The following is a 23,439-nucleotide window of genomic DNA, read 5'->3' on the forward strand; positions in this document are numbered from 1 at the left end:
CTGTGTACCTGTATTAACATTTATGACACTCTACTTTAATTGAAATTCTGTACCATATTTTCACCGTGTCCGAGGCGCAGTTATTCAATCTCAAATACGAGTAGTACGCAGTGATTCATGATTGTGTTCAAGGTGCAAATTAAACAAAACAAAAAGGAACAATTACCCTTCATCCGTTACGAACTGTCCACCGTGGGGGGCGGGGGATGTTGTCTGTTCTTGGCTGCGTGTCAAGGTAGCAACTTTGGGTGAACTAGAAGATGGTTGGGATGGTAATGGTGGCACTGGTGGTTGTGGTGATGGTGTTGGTGAATGTGGTAGTGTTGTTGGCTGCTGTAGCTGTTGTTCTGGATTTTGTTCATCCGATTGTGCCAACGATGATTGCTGATCGATCGAAAGCGCTACCGTAGGCAACGGGATTCTACTATGCTCTATGGAACTACGGGATATTGCAACTCTACTGAGAACCGGAGTTCCGGCGCGGGACTTTACACTACTGGTACTAGCACCGGATCGTGAACCGGAGTTTGAACTACTGTAAACGAAAGCATATTTGCACACATAAAGAAGCAACATTTTAGGGTTCAGGTTATTTACAGCACCAAGGGGGTACGGGATCTGCTCATTATTTACTCGTCATGGGTAAGAACAAAAAGTTTAGTTTTTATATATAAACTCACCTTCCGGATCGCACCGAGCCTTGTATTGGAGTCCATACCATACTGGAACCAGTTCTCATACCAGCACCAAAGCCAGGTGTTTCCTTAAAAATGAAATAGCATGTTTATGAAAGAAACCAAACAAATCCAAAGGGCTCACCTTTAAAATTTTCTTCTCCTTAGCCAAAACCTTCATCACGTATCGATAGCTTCGGGATACGCGTTGCAACCGCAGGGTAAGCGAACCCAGCGCTCCCGCCAAGAATGCCGTAATCAAGCTGAATCCCGAGAATGAAAACTTGGATTTCTTCGCCTCACGTTCTTCGGCTTGCTCCTCCTCCTCATCGTCATCGTCGCTGATCAAGCGTGCTTCTTCGTCCGTCGAGGATTGCTGCCTGGGAGGCTCTTTGCTAGTGCTCGGTTTCTGTCCATCCGGCTGATCGGTTTCAACCTTGCTTTTCCGTCTGCCCAGATCCTAAACCGATACGCAAAGGGGAATTGGTTTCAATTTTCAAACACAAATTCAACGACCTACTACTACAACACTGTAGAGCAGTCCTATTTCCATAAGCAACATGTAGACAAAAAGCGAAACTATAAACGTAAAATCAAATGTTCCATCGATCGAATGTGAACTATGAAGCCCACAGAAGATAAGATCCATTGGGCTGGTGAAAGCAACAACAAATGTATACAGCTTAGGAACGAAGAGGCTTTTACACGATCATCCCAATCACCGAGAATTTTTTCAGTGCTGACAGGTGATGAAGACGTGAACAGTATCTATTCCAAAAAATAATAATTCAGCGAAAATATTTATTCATAATAGCATATCGTTGATCAATGGTGTGCGCAAATGACGTGAAAGAATGTTATTTACAAAAGCAACCAAGAGAACGATTCAAAACCAGAGAGCATGTTCTATAGGAAGAACCCCACCAATTGCAAGGTCAGAATTGTAGTTGGAGATTGTATCACTTCCATCTAAAAGACATGGATGAATCCCGTCTATTTAACTTACACAATAATCTAGGACTCGTACCACCTACCTACGAATTAATGACTCTCGGACAGTGCTAATGCATAAATTATTGCCCGACACGATGCTAACTCCTAACTCACATAATAAGGGATGTACCTAATGGAGAACGCCTGGTCATTTTCTACGGACTGAGTTAAATGTACGACAACTAACGACTTTTTCAACTGCAATTCTATGCCATCAAAAATTCTCCAATGCAATACGAAAATGAAATTTTAATGTTGTACAACGACCACAACAGAATGATTTTGAGTTATTTACAAATGAATAAAACGTAAGGAAATAATTATTTTTTAGGACGGCTGCGAGACTAGTGAAATGTAAAACACGTGCATGTCTAAACCTTGCCAGAAGATGTAGTTAACAATCAAGGTTACTGGATCTGTGACGTAATCTAGTGAGGCAGAAAACATGAATACAATTAGGACAGTTGCTGAAAGCCTGAAGAATGGTGATGGTCGTTGCAGTCCTGCCATTAGAACGGACTTGCATTTGTTAGAAGGAAGAAATCGATCTTGAAAGATGGGTGTATGTGACTAATCGATGATGGATTGATTCTGTGCGCTAGCCGAGGAAACAACAGAAAGAAAAACAAAAAAAAAAAAACTACCGGAAACAAACAAATAAAAACTCACAAAATGAGTATGACGTGGAATTGGTTCGGAAATGGCGGAACGGTCCGTGGTTCCGGTGCCGGTGGGATCGCGTCCGCGAGTGGAGAACGCTCGCCGTAGGACGGGCGAGGAGCTGCATCTAGCTGCCACACCGCCACTCACATCCGGCGGACTCATCAAGGCCGTTCCGGAAGAGGAATGCTCCTCCTCGGTTTCTGCACTACCACGTTCCTCCTGCAGCGAGTCCTGGAGTTCCAGCTCGTTTTGCTCTTTGATTTTCGCTATCAACTACGGAGCGAATACCGAGTGTTTAGGGGGAACCGGAGTGGAGGGAGGGGGGAGATATTCGGGAAAGCGAGGGAGTGCATTTTGTGGATGGAAATATGACGACATTCGGACGGGTGACAGTCGAATCGGTTGCATTCATACGTATTCATAATAAGGCGAAATCGTGCAGGTGAGCGTAAGGTGATGTACCAAATTTCGTGTAGATTAGAGTGAAATTCGAAAAGATATATTGATTAGAAAATATTTGCATCAATTTGAATTTGTGAAAAAATTTGAATATAACAAAACTCAGCAAGTAAAAAAAAAACTCGTATTCAAACCTAAACAACAAAGGAAGAAAACGTTCACAGTGAATGCACAAATCGAAAGTATGGTACGTTACCTTTCCCAATGTTAGGTGACGTCGGCTGAGGCGTCGTTCGGCGGCACTTTTCTTGTCGAATTCTTCATCCGAGGCACCGGGTTGCATCAGATCCAGCTCAAACTCGTGTTCCGTATCCTCGAACATGTAGTAGTCGCCGGATCGAATGGCTAAATTATTGAAGGGTAAAATAAGTAGAAGATATTAAAGGAAAATAATGACAAGAGGGTTACGCCTGAAATGGAACAAATAACTGTTACTTTTCTTTATTCTCGTTGAACGGCAGTTTGGAACATAATTTGTGTATGAGACAAAACATTATTATTGGTGCGGACAAAACACATATTCTAAAATTGTAGATAGATAATTAGACAATGGTGCAATAATTCTAAAATGCTACAACTATCACAATTTCAACTTCAATCGAATTTGTGATTGACGAAAGTTTAAGTTACAAGTCCCGTAATATTATACAAATATGATTTCTTTAACAAATGGATTGGTTTTTTTTTCAATCATAACCAAACCTGCAGAAATTAAGGAATTAAGGTTTTCCCGGTTCTCCCGGTTCAGTGGCTACCCTAGGGATAATTCAGGAGGCTATTAAATGTGGATTGGATTCATTCAAAAATTCGGAGAAGTATCCGGAAGACTCCCATTCAGCGGAATTGTTTTTGAATATCGTCCAAATAGCAGATGAGCAAACTTTGCATCAGTTTGATGACGATTTTGATCGGGAGGGATTTAGTGGATGCTGGAAATTTGCCAGTGAAAGCATTGCAAGCGTAGCTATTCAAATTGACATATCTGCTTTTGTAAACAATCACTTCAACCGACGATTTGTCTAAACTGCTAACTCACCCACGCAAACAAACACCATCATCAGATAGGGGAATCATTCTCCTACTACATTCTTCACGATACGAAAATCAATTATTTTATTCGTGTTTCACTTATACATTTTTGCCAAAACATCAGCCTTCTACATTCCATAAGACAAACCACATAGGTCCTATAAGAATGCATAAAAGGTATGTGTGACCGCTTATACATTTCATTTGACACATGATCTTCACTAACTTTTTGCAAGGCGTCTGCTTACACTAGTTTACAGCATTTTTGAACTCGGTAAGGTGATGATCATTTCCAATGCAAAATCCTACGCTGAATTCAATGCCGTGTTCAGAAAAAAATAAAGTAGAGCCATTTTTGAGATATACAAAAATTTTGATTTTTTGAATTTTGGACAAAAGTACGATTACTAAAATGTCAATATCTTTGGAACTAGTGCATCAATTTTAAATCTTTTTTTATGAAAATGAAGCTAAATAAATTTGCTATTATATATATGAATATTATGTCTTAATTAAAAATTTAATTTTGAAGTCAATTAAAAATTTACAGCATTTTATTTTTTTATTTTTCCTGTGAATTTTCCATAAAAATCTTGTTTTAATCAACATTTTTAATGGGATAAAAAGATTCATAAAATCATTCCATAATTTATTCTTAAAGTCCATTCAAAACCGGAGAAAATGAGCCTTTAATGGATGAAATCGGTTGGAAATTGTCGAAGTTATGAGCATTTTTGTAAAACACTTAAAAATGTTGCTGAAATACAACAGCTTTAGAGTTCCTTTTCTAGGTGTCGTTGTAAGTATCCAAATCGCATGTAAAGTTTTCATGCGAGATTCTTTTCTCTACATATCAATTTGATTAAGGCATATCAGGATTTAAAACCGAGTTGATACAAAAGAAATTTATTTAGGTTTTATTAAAAATGATTGAGAATCGAATGACTTTGTCTTCGATGTTTTGAACTTGTTTCTCGAATCAGAAACCAACAATAGTCACCCATCATTGCTTCATCCCAAAACCCTTGGTAACGACGTTCCATCATCTTCATTTGTTGGTGAAAACGTTCGCCGTGCTGATCACTCTCGTCACCAAGATTTTCCGGGAAAAAATCCATGTGAGCATGTAGGAAATGTATCTTCAAAGACATATTCACACCTGTGTTCAGTGAAATAAAAGGATTTGAAATTAATTATATGTAACAAACACAATATTTTTGATTTATACCTATTTTCTCATAATTTTTGAGCAATTCATCGACGGCTTCCTCATAATCTGGGCTTCTGAAATTTCCTAAAAAGGTTGTGACAACACGCTGGAACGATTTCCACGCTTCTTCCTCATCTGGTGTCAAAACTGTATTGAATTCGGAATCATTGAGCAGTTTTTTGATCTGTGGGCCAACAAATACACCTTCCTTTATCTTTGCGTCAGATAAATTTGGAAATACTGATTTCAAGTACTGGAATGCCGGCCCTTCTTTTTGCAACGCTTTGACGAAATTTTTGAATAGCCCAAGTTTTATATGTAGTGGTGGAAGTATTATGCGTTCTTTTACCACAAGAGGATCATTTTCAACGTTGTCTTTACCAATTGTGAAATTATCCCGTTTTGGCCAATCTTTTCGGACGTAGTGTTCCTTACGAGCTCGACTGTCCCATTTACACAAAAAACACATATATTTTGTGTATCCCTGTTGCAATCCAGTCAACATGGCAACCACTTTAAGATCGGAACAAATTTTCCAATTGTGTTGATTGTAATTTATCAAATTGAGCAATAGAGCCATTGATTCATACGTTTCCTCATATTAACGGCATGAGCTAATGGAATAGAAGGTTTCTCATTCCCTTGATGCAGTAAAACGGCTTTCAAGCTCAACTTGCTGCTATCGATGAATAAACGCCATTCAGCTGGATCATATGGCTCACCAAACTCTTCAAACAAGCCGTTTACGTCATGGCAAAAACATGCCTTGTCCTTTGTAGAATAATATTTGTCAAATTTCTTGTGACGATTCCTGTGACAAGAAATTTTGACCTCCTTGCTCAGCATGTTGTGTTCTTTCAAGCGTGATGCCAGCAATTCGTATTTCTCCTTCGATAAGTCGAGATCTCGCACCAAATCATTAAATTCGGATTGTGTAAACAGTTTTGGGTTTCTTTCCAATTCCACCTCGAAGTCTTCCTCGCATTCCTCCTTGAATTCCTCCTCACTTTTTGTAACGGTCGATTCAACAGAGGGCGCTCGTTTCCGCTTTGGATAAACAGGATACGGGACCGAACTTGAATGTGGAACAGGTTTTGTCATAGAAGCCACTTGTGGATACTCAACTGTTTTGTGACGTCCTTGTTGCTTAACTTTTGTCAAGCAGAAATAACAATCCGTTGCATGACAAAACGGTCGACGCCATATGGTGGGCATGTCAAAGGACAAATAGCGACTGACAGATAACAAATAAGTGAGTTAGTAAGTAAGACATTAACACTTATCAAAAATAGATGAAGTAAGATAATGTCGATCAGGAAAGAACAAAGCACTACCATGCTGTACATAAATTGTTTATATGAAAGTTATTCAAAAAATCAATTTACCTTGCGCCTGACATCCACCTAGCAAAGCACGTTTTGCACGAACTACATAATACTTTTGGAATCCACGGTTCGTCAAAGTCTCCAGGATCAATTTTAAAATAAATCCTGTATGCAGTTTGCAACGAAGCAGTGAAATTGACCGATTTTGTAAATATATAGTTGCCACACGCGTAACAAAACTTTTGAGGATCATTTTTACACTTGAATTCACGTTTTGTCGTATACATCGTTAAGCAATGTTAAAGAAAGAAAACTGTCAAATTGAGTTGGTTGCGTTAGGTTCTCGCCGAGCGGTCTCACAAACACTAGCGTAAATTATATTGTTAAAAATATCCCATTTAATTTTGCGTGATAGCTGGTAGTGTTAGTGAAATGCACCGTATGCGTACACGTCCGCAGAAAGGCTTACTGGAAGTGGTGCATGAACCTAGGAGGTGGACAACGGCCACTCTTGGAACATTCGATTTCCATGATTTTACAAAAAATTTCATAACTTCGACAATTTCCAACCGATTTCATCCATTAAAGGCTCATTTTCTCCAGTTATGAATGGACTTAAAGAATAAATTATGGAATGATTTTTTGAATCTTTTTATCCCATTAAAAATGTTGATTAAAACAAGATTTTTATGGAAAATTCGCAGGAAAAATAAAAAAAAAAATGCTGTAAATTTTTAAATGACTTCAAAATTAAATTTTTAATTAAGACATAATATTCAAGTGAACGATAGCAAATTTATTTAGCTTCACTTTCATAAAAAAAAGATTTAAAATTGGTGCACTAGTTCCAAAGATATTGACATTTTAGTAATCGTACTTTTGTCCAAAATTCAAAAAATCAAAATTTTTGTATATCTCAAAAATGGCTCTACTTTAATTTTTTCTGACCACGGCATTGAATTCAGCGTAGGATTTTGCATTAGAAACGTTGGTCAACCACTAAAGTTTACACTTTTTATGTTGTTTTGTAAACTAGTGTTATTAGTTGACTTATACATTTTATGAATAATCAGCAATAGAAATTTGCCAAAAGGTATAAGGAGATTTCTATCCTTGTTGATGGATTCTTAAGAAGCTCAATATGTGTACAGTTAAAACATCAAAAAAAAAGGTGTGTGGTCATTCCAGAGAAAGCGACGTTCAAAGTCATTGTTTACGTTTCGAGTTATACCCTTCTGACATGTTTCCCCTTTTTCATTAACAAAATGTCGCAATGTGCAATAATGATTTTTTTCAATGTCTGAAGATCAAGAATCTGATTTGTATTTTTCGTGCACCGGAACGTTGAAAAAAAATTTCCACAACTGAGTGAAAGTAACAAATGGGCAGGTGGTGTGAACAACTGTGCATGCCAAGCATGGTCACGAATGACCCTACCCAAGCAAAGCTTGAGTTCAAATTGAAATCAAAATTTGCTATGCCTTTTTTTGATTACTCACTTTCATCTCGCATTCGTTGAGTTAAGGGATAACATAGGGATAAATGAGAGCAACATTTCACACTGTTGAATCAAACGGAAAACTAATCCTGCATTCAATTAAATCAATTTGATTACCGATTTTGCATTCATAATGTTTAAATTAATACGGGCCTGGTGTTTTTCACGCTGAAAGGCCATCTCAACCTTGGACAAGTCACGAATGAGCTAAAATTACCACAAAGTAAATAAACAATAATTGTTAGCTCGACAACAGATGCAATTAACTTAAATGTTCAACAACACGTTAACAGCAAAACACGTTAAAAAAAACTGCAAAGGGACAGCCCTATGGGGTTGTACGCAATGGTGACGCAGGATTACGTGGCCTTATATAATAAATCTTGTTTGTTAACTGTGCAGCAGGAGCTTGTGTTTTGTGTAGGAATAGGAATTTGAGCGGGTTTATACTTCTTTAGTATGACGCGCTTGACATAGATGGCCCACAGCAACTCACGAAGAGCTACTGATTCCGATCAATAGCGATGCGGCTTCTTCCTCCTTCTATGGATGCTCCAGCTCGCTGCTTGTAGACAGCCTTTCGTTGTGTACTGGAGAACAATGTTCAACGCCACGTGCCGAAAGCATTGCTGCTGCTGATGCCGACGACCGGACACCACCACACACGGTGATTGGAACTGAACGGTTGAGGCCAGCCTTGATGGCTAGCTGCTTGGGGGAAGTCTTTCATTGTTTACTGGAGAACATCACCACTCATACAAGGTGATTGAATAAACACCGTTTGGTGAGACCGGATGAAATTCAACTTTGAAATCTGTGTTAGGGAAATCGCTTTTCGCAGGCAATCAGTGATAATTTTAATTATTAATTAGAGGGAGGAGGCAAGATTTCTACTCCCTCTGGCTACATCTTTGGATTAAGTGTCAATGGACTGGATTTTGTGAGCAAATGGCTTCATATGAACACTATGAATTCCTATTTAAATTCAACCATTTTGTTTGGCGGGGGCTGTTTTTAGTAACCCCCACAGAACGACCCAACAAACATTATGGTTGAGTGGTTAATTAAAGCTTAACAAGCCTGATTAAAGCTGAATTATTTTGTAATTGATTCTGGGTGGACCTATCCAAAAACTGATGATGGTTGACCTATTTTTTCAACCGCTAGTTTAGTCAATCTTCGCTAATTTTTTATTTTCAAAGATCACTTTACTATCATAAAAAACTCAATTTGCATGGGTGCTTTATTGAAAAAAAAAAAAATCAAAACAATTCAGTTTCAATGTGTTTTCAAAACAGTGCACTTTCCACGCATTAGCTTGTCATCATGCCTTACTTTCAAACATACAAAAAAGGAATATTTTTTACATTTATTGTTAAAGGGCGAACACGAAATTATTGCGACACATTCAACAGGGCATAACTTTTTTACCATTGGGTAAAAATCAACCAAATTTTGCACACTTTCTCATTGATGTGTATTGTGTACATGCTGTCAAACTCGAAGTCGTGTTTTTCGATTCAACGAAAATGGAGGTGAACCAACGCGAGTTGAGAGAACAAATTCTTTCCAAACACCTGGAATTTCCTGACCTGTCGCACCGGCAGTTGGGAAAAATGTTGAACATTCACCATTCAACCGTCTCCAGAGTGTTGAAGCGGTTGACGTTGGACCACGGCAAAGGAGCTGGAAGAAAACCGGGACCGGAGAACAAAAAGACGGAGGGAAAGGTGAAGCGGATGATTAAAGCAAATCCCAACGTCTCAAGCCGTGATTTGGCTAAAAAGATCGGCATGTCGCAGAGCTACGTCCAGAATGCAAAGAAGAGAGCTGGACTACATACATACAAGGTACAGAACTTCCCAAACCGCGATGAGCGGCAACAATCGACGGCTAAAACTCGGGCACGGAAGCTCTACGAGAAGATGCTGACAAAATATGGCTGCTGTGTGATGGACGACGAAACGTATATAAAAGCCGATTTTAAGCAAATTCCGGGGTTGGAGTTTTTCACCGGCAAGAGCAAGTTCGATGTGGACGACAAATTTAAGAAGAAGAAAATGTCGAAGTTCGCCTCCAAATATCTCATTTGGCAGGCCATCTGCTCTTGCGGACTGAGGAGTGAGCCTTTCGTGACAAAGGGCACAGTAAATGGCGAGATCTACAAATCTGAGTGCCTCGAGAAGCGCCTTTTGCCGTTCTTGCAGCAGCACGACGAAGCTCCGCTATTTTGGCCAGATTTGGCATCATGCCACTATTCTAAAAGTGTCCTGGAGTGGTATGAGGCCAATTCTGTCCATTTTGTTCCAAAGGACATGAATCCGCCAAACTGTCCGGAGCTGCGCCCGGTGGAGCAGTACTGGGCAATAATGAAGCGGGAACTTCGGAAGAGCAAGAAGACAGTCAAAGACGAGAAGGACATGTTAAGAAAATGGAAAAAAAAAAACTGAGAAACTGGTCCCGGATGACACTGTAAAGACTTTGATGGAGGGCATCAAGCGAAAATGCGTTCAATTTTACACTCAAGGCTCCATCGATTAACTTTTCTTTTGATTTTTGAAGTAAATATATGTATAAAACTACCCTAAAATTTTGGTTTGATTCTAAACATTATAAGAAAATTGGCATGACATTTTCGGTGTCGCAATAATTTCGTGTTCGCCCTTTATTTTCATGCAGTAAAATACTGCTTTAAGGTATAAACAACACGTTAGTACGCCATTTATCCATTGGTTTCACTAAAATGTTTGAATAATTGACGAAATTATTAAATTGACCTATGTGTTTCCTAAGACGGCCGCTAGGTGCGCTTCGGTTTGTCTACATCTTTCATGCGCAGCTGATTTGAAATTCGATTTCGTTTTGGCCGAGTGATCAGTTTCTTCGATTGAAAAAATGGCTAAAGAAAAGAGTTATACGGTCGAAAATCTTCAAGAGGCTGTTCTTTTAGTAAGAAATAAATCACTTATCGCGTATCAGGCACAGAAAAGGTACAATATTCCGAAAACGACACTTCACGCAAAAATTAAGGGAAGCCACGGCAAGAAATATGGAAGGGAAATAGTGTTGAGTGTTGATTTGGAGAACCAGCTAGGGGATTGGGTTTGTATGTGCATTGCTTCTGGCAGTCCCAAGACGATCTTGGAAGCTGCTAAAGACCTTGCGTCACTAGTTGGGCGTAAATTTAAAGGAGTAATTCCATCGTCAGGTTGGCTGAAAGGGTAACCACCGATTTCCGAACTACCACGAAAGCGCCGAAAGAATCTGTTAATATGAATTTACATTAGGCAATTCTGATACACCTTCTGTGTGTGAATTAACTTGAATTAAAATGTTATCACACTAAAAATTGCTAACTGAAACTTATTTAAAAAAAAAACTCCTAGGAGAAAGCTATAAAACCGGAATTAAGTTCTGATATTCTGTCACTTTAAGCCCCTAAATTCCCCGAGGGCACTCAGAACACGCCCGGATGTGGCCAATGTGGTCCAAGGCACTCAATTTTGTTATTGATCTTGTTATCAAATTTGGAAGTAATGTGAAGTGTCGCATGATAGGTTTTATTCCTTCCATGTCAAAATTAGGTCCATGTTCCATATACCCTGGAACTTGTTCCGGCCATGTCTCCGGAACCAGTTGACCGATTCCAAAAATATTCGATAGCTTACAATGGGACCACAATACCTATAGTTTGACGTTAAAAATTTTTCCAAATCGGGTCAATGATTTCCGAGAAAATGAGCCATGATGAATAGTTAATGAGTGGAAAGTGAACTTTTTTAAAAACGAAGTTGAACTCAAATTTCTTAATTTTTTTTTGAAATAGCAAATTCATAAAAACTGAATAAAAAGGGTTTTTCATGATACCAATAAGCTCTAAACCAAGTTTTTTGAACAAATATGGGCTAAACTAGCATTTGTAAAAAATAGTTCCAACCATCATCATTTTTTAGGTCCAACCAAGATCAGCATAGGTCCAACCTACATCATAATTCTTTGTTGAATAAAAACGTTTTATAAAATCATTTGTTCATAATATTTAACTTTTTATGTTATTATTAGAAATTAGAAAGGTAGATCTTTCCCCTAATTATGTATTTTTCATAATTATATGTTGAATTCATAAAAAAAAATACGACATGAATGTTGACGTCGTGTGAAACCGGCCTAAATAGGTCCAACCATCATCAGTTACCTCCTATACTATCACCTTAGCTTGGGTCCCATCTCATTGCTCAATTCCGGGTAATGAGAAAGCGGACTCATTGGCTAAGGTGGGCGCTATGGAAGGCGATATTTTTGAGCGACAAATCGCCTTCAACGAATTTTTCTCCATTGCTCGCCAGCAAGTCCTCATCAGTTGGCAACAAAAATGGAATGATGGTGAATTGGGAAGATGGTTACATTCTATTCTCCCACAGGTGTCGAACAAACCATGGTTCAAAGGGTTGGACATGAGCCGCGACTTTATACGCGTTATTTCAAGGCTTATGTCCAATCACTGCTCGTTAGACTCGCACTTCTATCGAATTGGGCTCTCAGGCAGCAATTTATGTGCGTGTGGCAGTGGTTATCACGATATCGAGCATGTTGTTTGGTCGTGTACCTTACACCGTGTTGCCAGATCTGAGTTATCCACATCCCTCAGGGCCCGAGGAAAACAACCCGCGATACCCGTTAGAGATGTCTTGGCGAGCCGAGACCTTGACTATTTGAATTTAATTTATGTGTTTTTAAAACGGATAGATTTGAGGATTTAGAAGTTAGTGTCATCTTGTGTTCTCCCAAGTTGTTAGCTACCCATCGGTGTACCCCCATGTTTGTCTTTTTCATCAGAGTGTCGCCTAGTTCGAGATCAAGAGCACATTGCTCTCCAAACCTTGTGTTCACAATCCCTACCCTGCCATCCATTTGTTACAATTTGTTACCCCTAACCTCGAGATAGCCGCGAGTAATCGGCCCCCGCTTTACTAACGTTAGTTTTAAGTAATTTTGTTATCTAAACAATGAATATCGGCTCCGCAAAGCTACAGCAAATGAGCCTGGAAAAATAAACGAATTATTAAAAAAAAAAAAAAAAAAAATCATCAGTTACCCTAGCCATTTTTTTTTGGCAAAATGAGCAGTTTTACAGATTTCCAAAATAAATTCTAGTGACAATTCCAAGGTAATTTTGACCACAATTTCAATCTAAATTGATTAATGAGCTTTTTTGTAGAATAATTGTGAACCCTATTACGTTGTATTTTAATTTTATTCTACTAGTATTGTATAACTTTCACTATTCACTTTCACTATACATTCTACTATTCACTTTCACTATTCACTTTCATTATTCACTTTCACTATCGCTTTTAAAAACCTATATCAGATACGTATTTCATTTACTACTTGCAAACTTCTTCAGTGTCTAGTCAAGTAGTAAACGAAATACGTATATGTTATTGGTTTTTAAAATAATTGAAAGTGCATAGTGAAAGTGTTACAATAGTAGTTGAATTAAAAAGAAAAACAACGTAAGTTGTGTTAAGGTACACAATTTCAAGAAAATTCTGACGAGAACTGACAAGGAATTTAAAAAGTTAATCCTATGAGAATTTTGATAAGGGAATATGCTTAAATGACGTAGCATTTGAGGGGTGGGGCAGGAGGGGATTTCAGAATTTGAGACCGGCCATGTACTAAGTTTTGCAAAATACGCTACGAGGAGGGAGGGGGGTATACAATTGATCAAAAATATGCTCAGTCATTTATGGACGGTCCCAAAAAACTCTACGGGAATCTTATTCTGAAGATAGTTTCAGAGGGATTCTAAGGTGAATTTCACATTTTTAATGATAGCTATTCAAGGGAAAATCACTCAGGGAATTCTGAGTTGAATTCCTAGGGGATAGTAGTGGTAGTTATTGATAGAATGTCATGGTACCGCATAACGCGGTATCTTTGATAATGCGGGTAACTTTGATAGAAGAATATAATAATTTAGTGTGCTCTCTACATTATTTCCGAATTGGAAAAATTGGATCCTTATTGTAGCTTATGTATTTCCCTTGATATCATATAAAGTTTTTATGTAATATGTGATACATGTTTTCCAAACAAAGTAAAAAAAATTGTCTTGTTTTTCGCCTTTTTAAAAAGCACTCAAACCATTCGTTATGAAATTTATTTCCGATATAGCTATCGCAAATTCTATGTTGTCTTCTTATTGCTCTTTGAAAATTTCATATTTCTTGAACTAAATTGTTTGAGTATCTCGCATGTTTTTTTACATTCATCAAGCATTATCAAAGTAACCCCAAATCAAAATACTGTTGTTCAGTCACAAGCAGTTTTGTAAGTGGTCACCGTAGTCGACATATTTTCTGTGATAATCGACTGCCTTTGCTTCCGACACTTGCAAAACAAGCTATCAAATTACAGTACCAAACTAAAATGTCATATGACAGACTCTGTCATACGACACTGTTGCCGAAGACCGTCACGAATGTATGTATTTTAGTTTTTCTCATAAGAGCTGCTGATGTTGTGCTTGTGTGAATTCTGAAAATAGCAAGCAACTGATCAGAAATGGTTTAATTTACACCAAATTGAGGAATTCGAATGAAATCACACATGTCATATGATAGTTATTTGAGAATTTTCTTTTAGCTCGAATGCTATTCTTCCGTTCGTGTTGTGTGAGAGAGACGACGGTAGAACATGAGAGTACGAATAAAAACAGACTGTCGCGCATGACAACGAAGCGAGTGTCGGAAAAAACGTCAACAGTTTCAACCCCTGGTCACAAGACTAACTAAATAGTGCAAATGCAATAATTTCTGCTAAACATATTACTAACACATTGACTCTAGGATCCTCAGTACTTGTTTTAAAGTAACAAAATTTGAAAAACATTCATTGCTGTAAACATATTTTGAATATACTTTAAAAAAAAACTGTCAATGTTACCCTGTTTTACGGTAACTCTAACTTAGGACTTCCTAGGAGAATCGTAAAGAGAGTTCCAACAGAATTTTGAGAACAATTCTCCCCGGAATTTTGAGGATGATTCTTAGCAAAAATTCCCAGAATTCCGACTAAAGCTCCAAAAGAATCCAGACAGGAATTTCAAGTGAATTCCGATAGCAATTCAAAGGGAATTTAAATCTAATTATAGTTTAAAAGGAATTCTAAGGCAAACGCCGATTCGGAGGATAATTTCAAGGGACTTACGAGAAAGATTCCAATAGCATTCTAAGGAGAATTACAAAGCAAGCCCGGGAGCGTTTCAAAAGAATTTCGAGAAGGATTCCAAGGGAATGCTGAGAAGAATACTTAGGGAATGCAGGAGAGAATTCCTAAAAAAAACTACAAGGGACAGCCCTATGGAGTTGTACATAATGGTAACGTAGGGCTACGTGGTCTTATATAATAAATGTTATTTGTTAACTGCAGCAGGAGCTTGTGTTTTGTGTAGGAATAGAAGTTTGAGCGGAGTTCTCTGTGTATACTCTTTAGTATTATTATTATTATTTATCTTTATTAGGGAGGCTTTCAGCCTTGGGCTGGTTCGCCTCCAACACTCTTTAGTATGACTATGATTGCCCTGAAAAGAACTTTTTGATATGAGTTTTAGTTGAGACAATCCCATATTATCGGTTCAATGATTGGACACTCGCAAGATTCTCGGCCCGTCTGCTGCTGGACAGGGGTTGAACTGGTGTCTGCGACAGGTTGGAAGGCCGCAGCGAGGGCAACCTCAACCTTGCTACGATGAATAGGCACTCGGAAGAGTCTCCGCGCGACTGCTACTGGACACGGGTTGACTAGGTGGCTAGACGGGTTGGAAGGACGCAGTGAAGGATACCTCAACGACGAATGTGCACTTGGAAGAGTCTCGACCCGGCTACTGCTGGACACGGGTTGACCCAATCGTTGGAAAGGCACAACGAAGGATACCTCAACTTTGCTACACAGCAAAAAAATAATTTTAATATTACATCTGTTCCTTCTGAACTGGTTTTGTCAAGGCGAAGTGGACTGTACTGGGCGGGAGCGAACGGAGTTGGCTAGCGTCAATCGAAGTTCTAAACTCAGGAGCTCTGAAAAGAGCTGGGGGGTTTGACGCTGCTCTCCGGGACACCAATGGACATGCAGTAGAAATGACGAATGCTGCCGACTACACTAGACACTACTGTTTATTTCTCTTCGTTTCTCGCTACAAGGTGAAAGCTGCTGCTGCTGCGAACGGATGCTCGGTTGGATTCAAACTTAAACTTAAGCACGCTACTACGGGGATTTTTATAGAGCGGCACCGACTGTTTGCTCGTTGCTGATTGGTCGACGTTTTTCTCCTCTCTTTCGGCGGTAGACGGAACATCCTCCCCCTGGTTGAGAGATCTCAACACCTTTTGGAAGTCGGAGGGCTTTGATGGGGATCATTATCCTCGATGGGCAGAATGGACACCTTATTGATGGGACGTCGATACGTGGTTCCATTCACGAAGACATCAACTGCTCGGACCAGGCCGTCGGTTCCAGGATAGACGGCTACGATGCGACCTAACTTCCAGTTGAGTGGTGGTTGGTTACGATCGTGAAGCAACACGATCATGTCTTCCCGAATGTTCGGCTTCTCTTGTCGATTTTTCTTCCGAGGCTGCAAGGTATTCAAATAATCCCGGCTCCAGGCACGCCAGAATTGCTCGCGCATAAGTTGGAGATGTTGCCACCGTGTCAAGCGGGATGCTTTGACGTTCTCCAGGGAAGGTTCAGCTGGGGCGATCAGCGGTCGTCCAATCAAATAATGCGCTGGAGTTATCACCAGCGGGTCCGCCGGGTCGTTGGAAATTGCGAACAATGGTCGGGAGTTCAAGACGGCCTCGATTTCTGACAGGATAGTACACAATTCCTCGAACGTTAGATTCGTATTGCCGACTACCCGCTTCAAATGGGTTTTGGCCGACTTCACGGCTGCCTCCCACAAACCACCGAACTCGGGTGCGTCGGGTGGAATGAAATTCCACTCAATCTCATGATTGCGGCAGAAAGATTCGATGGTGTCCACGGCGTGTTGGTCACAAAACTGCTGGTAAAGGTTGTTCAATTCGTGGTGAGCACCACGAAAATTGGTTGCGTTGTCCGAATGGATTTCTTGGACCATTCCACGGCGAGCAATAAATCGTCGAAGGGACGCCATGAAGGCATCGGTACTCAAATCGGAGACGCCCTCCAAATGGACGGCTTTGGTTGCCATGCAAACATAAACGGCCACGTATGACTTCACCAAAGTTGGACGACGTGTGCCTTGCTTGGTCCAGAAAGGCCCGGCGTAATCCACGCCGGTCACAGCGAAGGGGGGCGACGGCACTACTCTCGATACTGGCAGGTTTCCCATCAATTGGTTGGGAGTGGTAGGATTTGTCCGGAAGCATCTCACGCACCGGCGTGTGGTTAATCGGATGGTGGATCTTGCGTTCAGCAACCAATAACGTTGTCTCATGGCGTTCATCAGGCCCGTTTGCCCGACGTGAAGGAGCTCGACGTGCATTTGTTGAATTAGTAGTCGTACTACCGGATCCTTATCTGGCAGAATGATTGGATGGCGACTTTCGAATGGTAATTGGGAGCGGTCCAACCGACCACCTACTCGAAGCAGTCCGTCGTGGTAAATTGGACGAAGACCTCCGAGTCTCTTGCAGGGTTTGTTTGCCAGAATTAGCTTAATCTCGTCGGAGAAATGTGCCTTCTGCAAAACTTGCATGATGACTTCAGATGAGCGGCGTAACTCACGGACGGTCAGATGGGGCTTTATCTCTCGATTGGTCGGGTCCTTTTTCCGACAATTGGCAGTGAATCGCAGGACATAGCCCACAACTCTTTGGATTTTGCGGAAGCTACTGAGCTTTGGAAGAAAAGATAGGAAGTCCATACTCACATCTGGCCCTGCTACCAAGGCCTTAAGTTCCGGTAGCTTCTCGTCTGGAACGTCTTCAGGGGCATCTACGTAGTACTCAACTCTTTGCAGGAATTCGGGCCCATTCCACCAAAGGCTGTTGTGCTTCAGGGATTCAACTAGTTGACCTCGGGATACGATGTCTGCTGGGTTCTGTTGGGACCGGACATACTCCCACCGGTACTTACTGGTAGGCTCTTGTATAATTGCGATTCGATTCCGTACAAACAACTGTAGCTGGTTGAGAGGTTTCTTAATCCAAGCGAGGACTACCGTACTGTCGCACCACAGGACTATTTCACGGAAAGTCATATCCAAGGCTGGTAACACCTTCTGTACCAACCGGGTTAGTAGGAGAGCGGCGCACAATTCCTTTCGTGGGATGGACAGCTCTTTTAGGGGAGCCAGTTTCGATTTGCTGGTGAGGAGGCGAAGCTTCGCCGAGCCATTGCCAAAAATACTTCGCAAAAAGATGCAGGCTCCATAAGCCTTGTTGGAGGCATCAGAGAAGCCGTGCAGCTCGTAGGCGACCACGTTGTCCATCGTCACGCGCCTTGGGATCTCGATCTCGTGAAGATGCGACAAGGAATCTTGGAGTTGTCGCCACTGCTGTGCGATTTCTTCGTCAACCGGGTCGTCCCACCCGGACTTAAGCTGCCACAATTTCTGCGCTAGAAGCTTCGCCAAAACAATGACCGGTGAAACCAGTCCCAGGGGGTCAAAAAACTTGGCGATCTCGGAGTACATCGTTCTTTTCGTAGGCCGTTGCGGATGCAATGTTGGATTTGGACGATAGGCTATGAGTATCGAGTCTGCAGAGGGATCCCAGAGTAAACCAAGCACCTTGATGGCTTCATTCACTCCATGCTCTTCCAACGTGATCCTTTTTTCTTGATCCTCCACGGGAATATGCTCTAAGAATTCCGGTGAATTTGAACACCACTTGTGTATGGGGAAACCTCCTTGTCCAAGGAGCTGCTTCAGCTGTTGTTGAGCCTCGATAGCGTCCTCCACCGAGTCTGCACCGGAGAGTACATCGTCCATGTACGTTTCTTCTTTCACAATACGAGCGGCGACAGGAAAGTTCTCACCATCCTCTTCGACGAGCTTCAGCAAACACCTGGTTGCTTGATATGGTGCCGATGCCGTACCGTACGTAACGGTACAGAGTTCCAGGACTCGTAGGGGTAACGATGGGTGCTCTCTCCAAAAGATTCGAAGGAAACTACGATCCAACAGGGCTTTGAGTATTTGACGGTACATTTTAGAGATGTCTCCGGTGATGGCAACCTTGAATTTTCGGAACCGTAGCGCGATATGGTGCAGATCGTTCTGTACTACTGGACCAACTTGCAGTACATCGTTCAGGGAGAGTTCCGATGGCGACAACTTTGCACTTGCGTCGAACACGACTCGACATTTCGTGCTCGAGCTGGACGGACGTAACACTGCATGATGCGGCAAATAGTAGGTTTGCTTGTTGGGTGGATCTTCAGACTCGTTGATCTCGGTGCAGTGGCCGAGAGCTTCGTACTCCCGGATGAAGTTCACGTACTGAGCCTGCAGCTCGGGATTGCGGATTAATCGCTTTTCCAACATCAGGAATCTTTTCAAAGCTAGACTGCGACAGTTATCCAATTGGAGAAGATTGTCCTTGAACGGCAGTTTCACGATGAATCTTCCAGTTTCGTCACGTTGGTATGTGGAAAGGAAGTGGGCTTCGCATGCTGCTTCCTCGGTCGACAGCTTGGGAACGTCCGGCACCTCCTCGACTTGCCAGAACCGGTGCATCCTTTTCTCAATGTCTTCAACGGCTGTATTGGATTGGAGCGACACGTTTGACACGAGCTGATCATTGATGGCACCTGCTACGATCCACCCCAGATAAGTGTCTCGCAATTGTGGAAGACCTTCGGCTAGGCTCAGCTGACCAGGTTTCAGGATATCGAAGAATAACTCCCCACCGATCAGCAAGTCCACCTTATCCGGACTGTGGAACTTAGGATCAGCTAGGATTACCCCTTCAGGGATCGTCCATTTGGTGATGTCTATTCTCGATGCAGGGATCGTGCCGGTCACTCTCGGGGTAACCAGACACTCGAGGCTTGCGTGGAAATTGGATACACGGGACTGGAACCTGACCACCACCTTGTCTCGGGCGAGGGACCGTAGGGCGTTGATTCCCACGATCGGAACGTTGGCTGGTTTCTTTGGGAGGCCTAGGCGATTAACCATCTCTTCGGTTACAAAGTTGACTTGGGAGCCACTGTCCAAAAGTACCCGGCACGGATATGGCTGGTTATCTTTATCCAAGACATGTACCACTGCGGTCAGCAACAGTACCGTCTTGGGAAATGAGACAACATTCGACGAACAGGTTGTTGACACTGGTGGATCCACTGGGACAGGAATCGTCTGCACCGACATCGGTTGATTCGGAGCAGCCGGAACCAGAGGCGGGCTTGCCACTGCTTCCGCGGAAACGTTGGACTTCTTCTCATAGCGGGGTGCCCCATCATCATGGAGCAACGTGTGGTGTCGGCGTTGACACTTGTGGCACGATTTGTCGGAAGGGCAGTCCTTGGATCGATGCCCTTTGCGCAAGCAGTTGAAGCAGACTCCAGCAGTTCGTATCTTCTCATTCTTTTGGGCAGGAGTAAGGTTGGACAAGGCCGAGCACTGGTGGTTGCGGTGAGAACCACCACAAATTTCACACAAGTTCGTCAGTTGGGATGGGCTGGTCGATGCTGCATGGCTCTTTTGCGGATGGATCTTCGATGGTGGAAGAGCTTGCTTCTGTTTCGAGCTGGATTTGCTAGTCTGGAATGCCGCCTCACAATTCTCGAGGATTTGGCACCTGGACTTCAGGAAGGCAATGGTTGGTTCGTATTTGGGAAGATGTCCTTTTTTCTGGATCCCTTCCCAGGCTTTGCGGGTCGATTTGTCGAGCGCGGAGACGATCTGATACACAATCATGTGCTCCGAAACGCCAGTGATCTGCTGCTGGAGGAACTTCAGACTCTCGACGTGGTGAGTAACTTCGGTTAGCAGACCTCTCAGCTCCTTATGGGTCTCCGATGACATGTCTCGTAGTGAAAACAGACCACGGATGTGGGTTTCTACGAGAACCCGCTTGTTTTCGTAGCGATCCTCCAAAATGTCCCAAGCTTGTTGATAATTCCCTTCACTAAGGATCTTGGTATTCAATACACCAGCTGCATCTCCGATGAGTGCCTTATCGAGGTGATACAGTTTTATGGCGTCTGTATCCCCCGAATGGGCCATCAAATCCTGGAAGACAGCTTTGAATTTAGGCCACCCAGAGTAATTGCCATCGAATGTTGGAATTGGTGCGCTGAGCGGCTGCTGCTGGACGACCACCTGCGGGTTATGGACGGTTGTCGGCGATGGAGTGGCCGCGTTTGCTTGTGCTTCCAGCAACAACTCCTGCACGGCATCGGTAACGTTGTTGTAGAGATCTTCAAAGTTGGCATATTCATGTTCTTGCTCGTCCAGCGCATCATCTGGAAGAAGCGCCAGTCCTTTGCTGTGGAATCCGCTGTACTCGGTGTACACAACGGACAGGTGCTTGGACATATTTGTCAGTTGCGCCAAAGTCGGTGGCTTTCCACTAATGAGAGAACGCCGAATGCGCACAATCTTTTGCTTCACTTGTTCACGTTGCCTGGATATTCCCTGCCACTGTTTTGCAGATTCAGGATCCATTGCTGCTTCCCACTCGAAGCCGTGAAATGAACCGGAACTGCTAATTGGCGACCTAGGGATAGGGTTCGCTTGCTGGTTTTCTTCAGCGTCTTCTGGTGCCATTTATGACACCTCACTCACTACGCGGCGTATTTCAAATCTCGAAACCACAACAAAACGTATTTTTTCCGAAAACGCACTTCTCACTCGTGCACGTTCAAACACGTTCGTTCTAAATGCTCCGCGTCGAGTCGCAAGCGTAGCAGCAGAAGCAGTTTTTTCGTTTTGGTTGGGTACAGTTTGTGTGTCGTAGCACGTCAGTTTCCACTCAACGGGAACGGTTGCTTCGGAATGGCTCGTGATCCGGTTCGTGACGGACCAAATTGATGTTCCTTCTGAACTGGTTTTGTCAAGGCGAAGTGGACTGTACTGGGCGGGAGCGAACGGAGTTGGCTAGCGTCAATCGAAGTTCTAAACTCAGGAGCTCTGAAAAGAGCTGGGGGGTTTGACGCTGCTCTCCGGGACACCAATGGACATGCAGTAGAAATGACGAATGCTGCCGACTACACTAGACACTACTGTTTATTTCTCTTCGTTTCTCGCTACAAGGTGAAAGCTGCTGCTGCTGCGAACGGATGCTCGGTTGGATTCAAACTTAAACTTAAGCACGCTACTACGGGGATTTTTATAGAGCGGCACCGACTGTTTGCTCGTTGCTGATTGGTCGACGTTTTTCTCCTCTCTTTCGGCGGTAGACGGAACAACATCCAAGAGGAAGCACTTCAATCATGTCGAAAATCTCATGTAATTTTTATGGCCACACAAATTAACAAATTTAGCAAAAGCAGCGTAATTTTAGTTCATTCACTGTATTAATGATAATTTTGTCCTTTTTGGCAAGAAATATTACACCATATTTTTGACACGATTAAAGTGCATCCACGTTGATGTGAAATCAAAATTAATGTTTTGCTGTGTACGAGAAATGAGCACTCAGATGAGTCTCGGCCCGGTTGCTTCAGGATTAGAAGCTTGGTTGCTACCGTTTTGCTGATCGTCGCGATGGTCCTACTTCCACACAGGGGTAACTAGTTGCTTTGTTGGTTATGTGACAAGTTGAGATCATCAGATGATCAGACCAGAGATACGTTTGACACCGCCACGGCGAGCCAGACGACGGCTGATGGGCTTGGTAATACCCTGGATGTTATCACGAAGAACCTTGCGATGACGCTTGGCGCCTCCTTTACCAAGACCTGTTCCTCCTTTGCCACGACCAGTGATTGTTGCTTGTTAGGTAGAAGAATGAACTACCATACCTGCCACCACCTTCCTACTGTTGCTATTGCTGCTTCTGCTGCCTGCTCACAACGCCGTCCGAAGCGAACATGAGTTGAGGCTGGACAGCAGCGCTCTTTTATATCTTTTCAGGTTAAAGTAGAATGATGTGCAACCAAGTGGTACTCGTCATAGGTTTGGCAAGAACGTTTATTTCATGAAAACAGTGATAAAATTATCACTTTTTATTTGTACATTTGGACAATGCTTGACAATAGTTTCCTGTTGAAAATCACCAGTTGGAAGCAATGCTACTGATGCGTTGGAAAATTTCTGATCGATGGGTGATAAAATTATTGAAATTGGTCCAGGGGCAGCTGAGCTATTAACGTTCAAAATCTTTCATACTTTTGTTACAGGTTCCATTTTTTGGTTTTCACAAAGTATAGAAATCACAGACGTAGTCCTACGTCAAAATGCAGGAGAATTTTAATGAATCTCTGGAGCTTCTGGTAAACACATTTGACAGATATCTTAGCAAAAGCTACGTTGTTCTGCTGAATCTAAACGAGCAGACATTAATTTTGCTAAGAATTGTAGAGATGGCGAAAACAAAACTTAATGTGCAATACTCATACCAGCAACGGACGATTATAGACAATTACACT

The 23,439-nt window shown here is 42.0% G+C and overlaps 2 protein-coding genes across 17 annotated transcripts in view; both read right to left on the reverse strand.

Annotated features, from left to right (window-relative positions):
* Piezo (piezo) overlaps positions 1-23,439 on the reverse strand; it is a 135,118-nt gene that overhangs the window by 31,318 nt on the left and 80,361 nt on the right. For 13 of the 16 annotated variants that reach the window (XM_065235856.1, XM_065235848.1, XM_065235837.1 and 10 more), the window contains 5 exons: positions 2,986-3,134; positions 2,337-2,603; positions 820-1,134; positions 681-763; positions 167-535 (listed from right to left, as the gene is read on the reverse strand). In XM_065235856.1, the coding sequence (XP_065091928.1) occupies positions 167-535; positions 681-763; positions 820-1,134; positions 2,337-2,603; positions 2,986-3,134 (1,183 nt within the window). The remainder of the gene's footprint in view (positions 1-166; positions 536-680; positions 764-819; positions 1,135-2,336; positions 2,604-2,985; positions 3,135-23,439) is intronic. The other 3 variants (XM_065235921.1, XM_065235913.1, XM_065235902.1) reach the window with 2 other exon arrangements.
* Positions 15,466-22,258, reverse strand: LOC135712659 (uncharacterized). The gene is made up of 3 exons (XM_065235605.1): positions 19,868-22,258; positions 16,242-19,786; positions 15,466-15,802 (listed from the first exon to the last, which is right to left on the reverse strand). The coding sequence occupies exons 1-3, from the start codon at positions 21,614-21,616 to the stop codon at positions 15,466-15,468; spliced, it is 5,631 nt and encodes a 1,876-aa protein (XP_065091677.1). The 5' UTR covers positions 21,617-22,258.

Source organism: Ochlerotatus camptorhynchus, unplaced genomic scaffold (genome assembly GCF_037179485.1).
Source record: "Ochlerotatus camptorhynchus isolate MF236.1 unplaced genomic scaffold, CSIRO-AGI_Acam_v1.1 ptg000040l, whole genome shotgun sequence".
NCBI classification, from domain to species: Eukaryota; Metazoa; Arthropoda; class Insecta; order Diptera; family Culicidae; genus Ochlerotatus; species Ochlerotatus camptorhynchus.

Bases quoted from the DNA above. Each gene is read 5' to 3' on its own strand.
- LOC135712659 (XM_065235605.1), bottom strand. From the start codon at position 21,616: ATGGCACCAGAAGACGCTGAAGAAAACCAGCAAGCGAACCCTATCCCT. The intron at 19,787-19,867 runs GTGACCGGCACG...GCTGATCCTAAG, and splicing joins AGTGTCTGGTTACCCCGAGA to TTCCACAGTCCGGATAAGGT. The intron at 15,803-16,241 runs GTGTTGAGATCT...TTTGCTGTGTAG, and splicing joins AGCCCTCCGACTTCCAAAAG to CAAAGTTGAGGTATCCTTCG.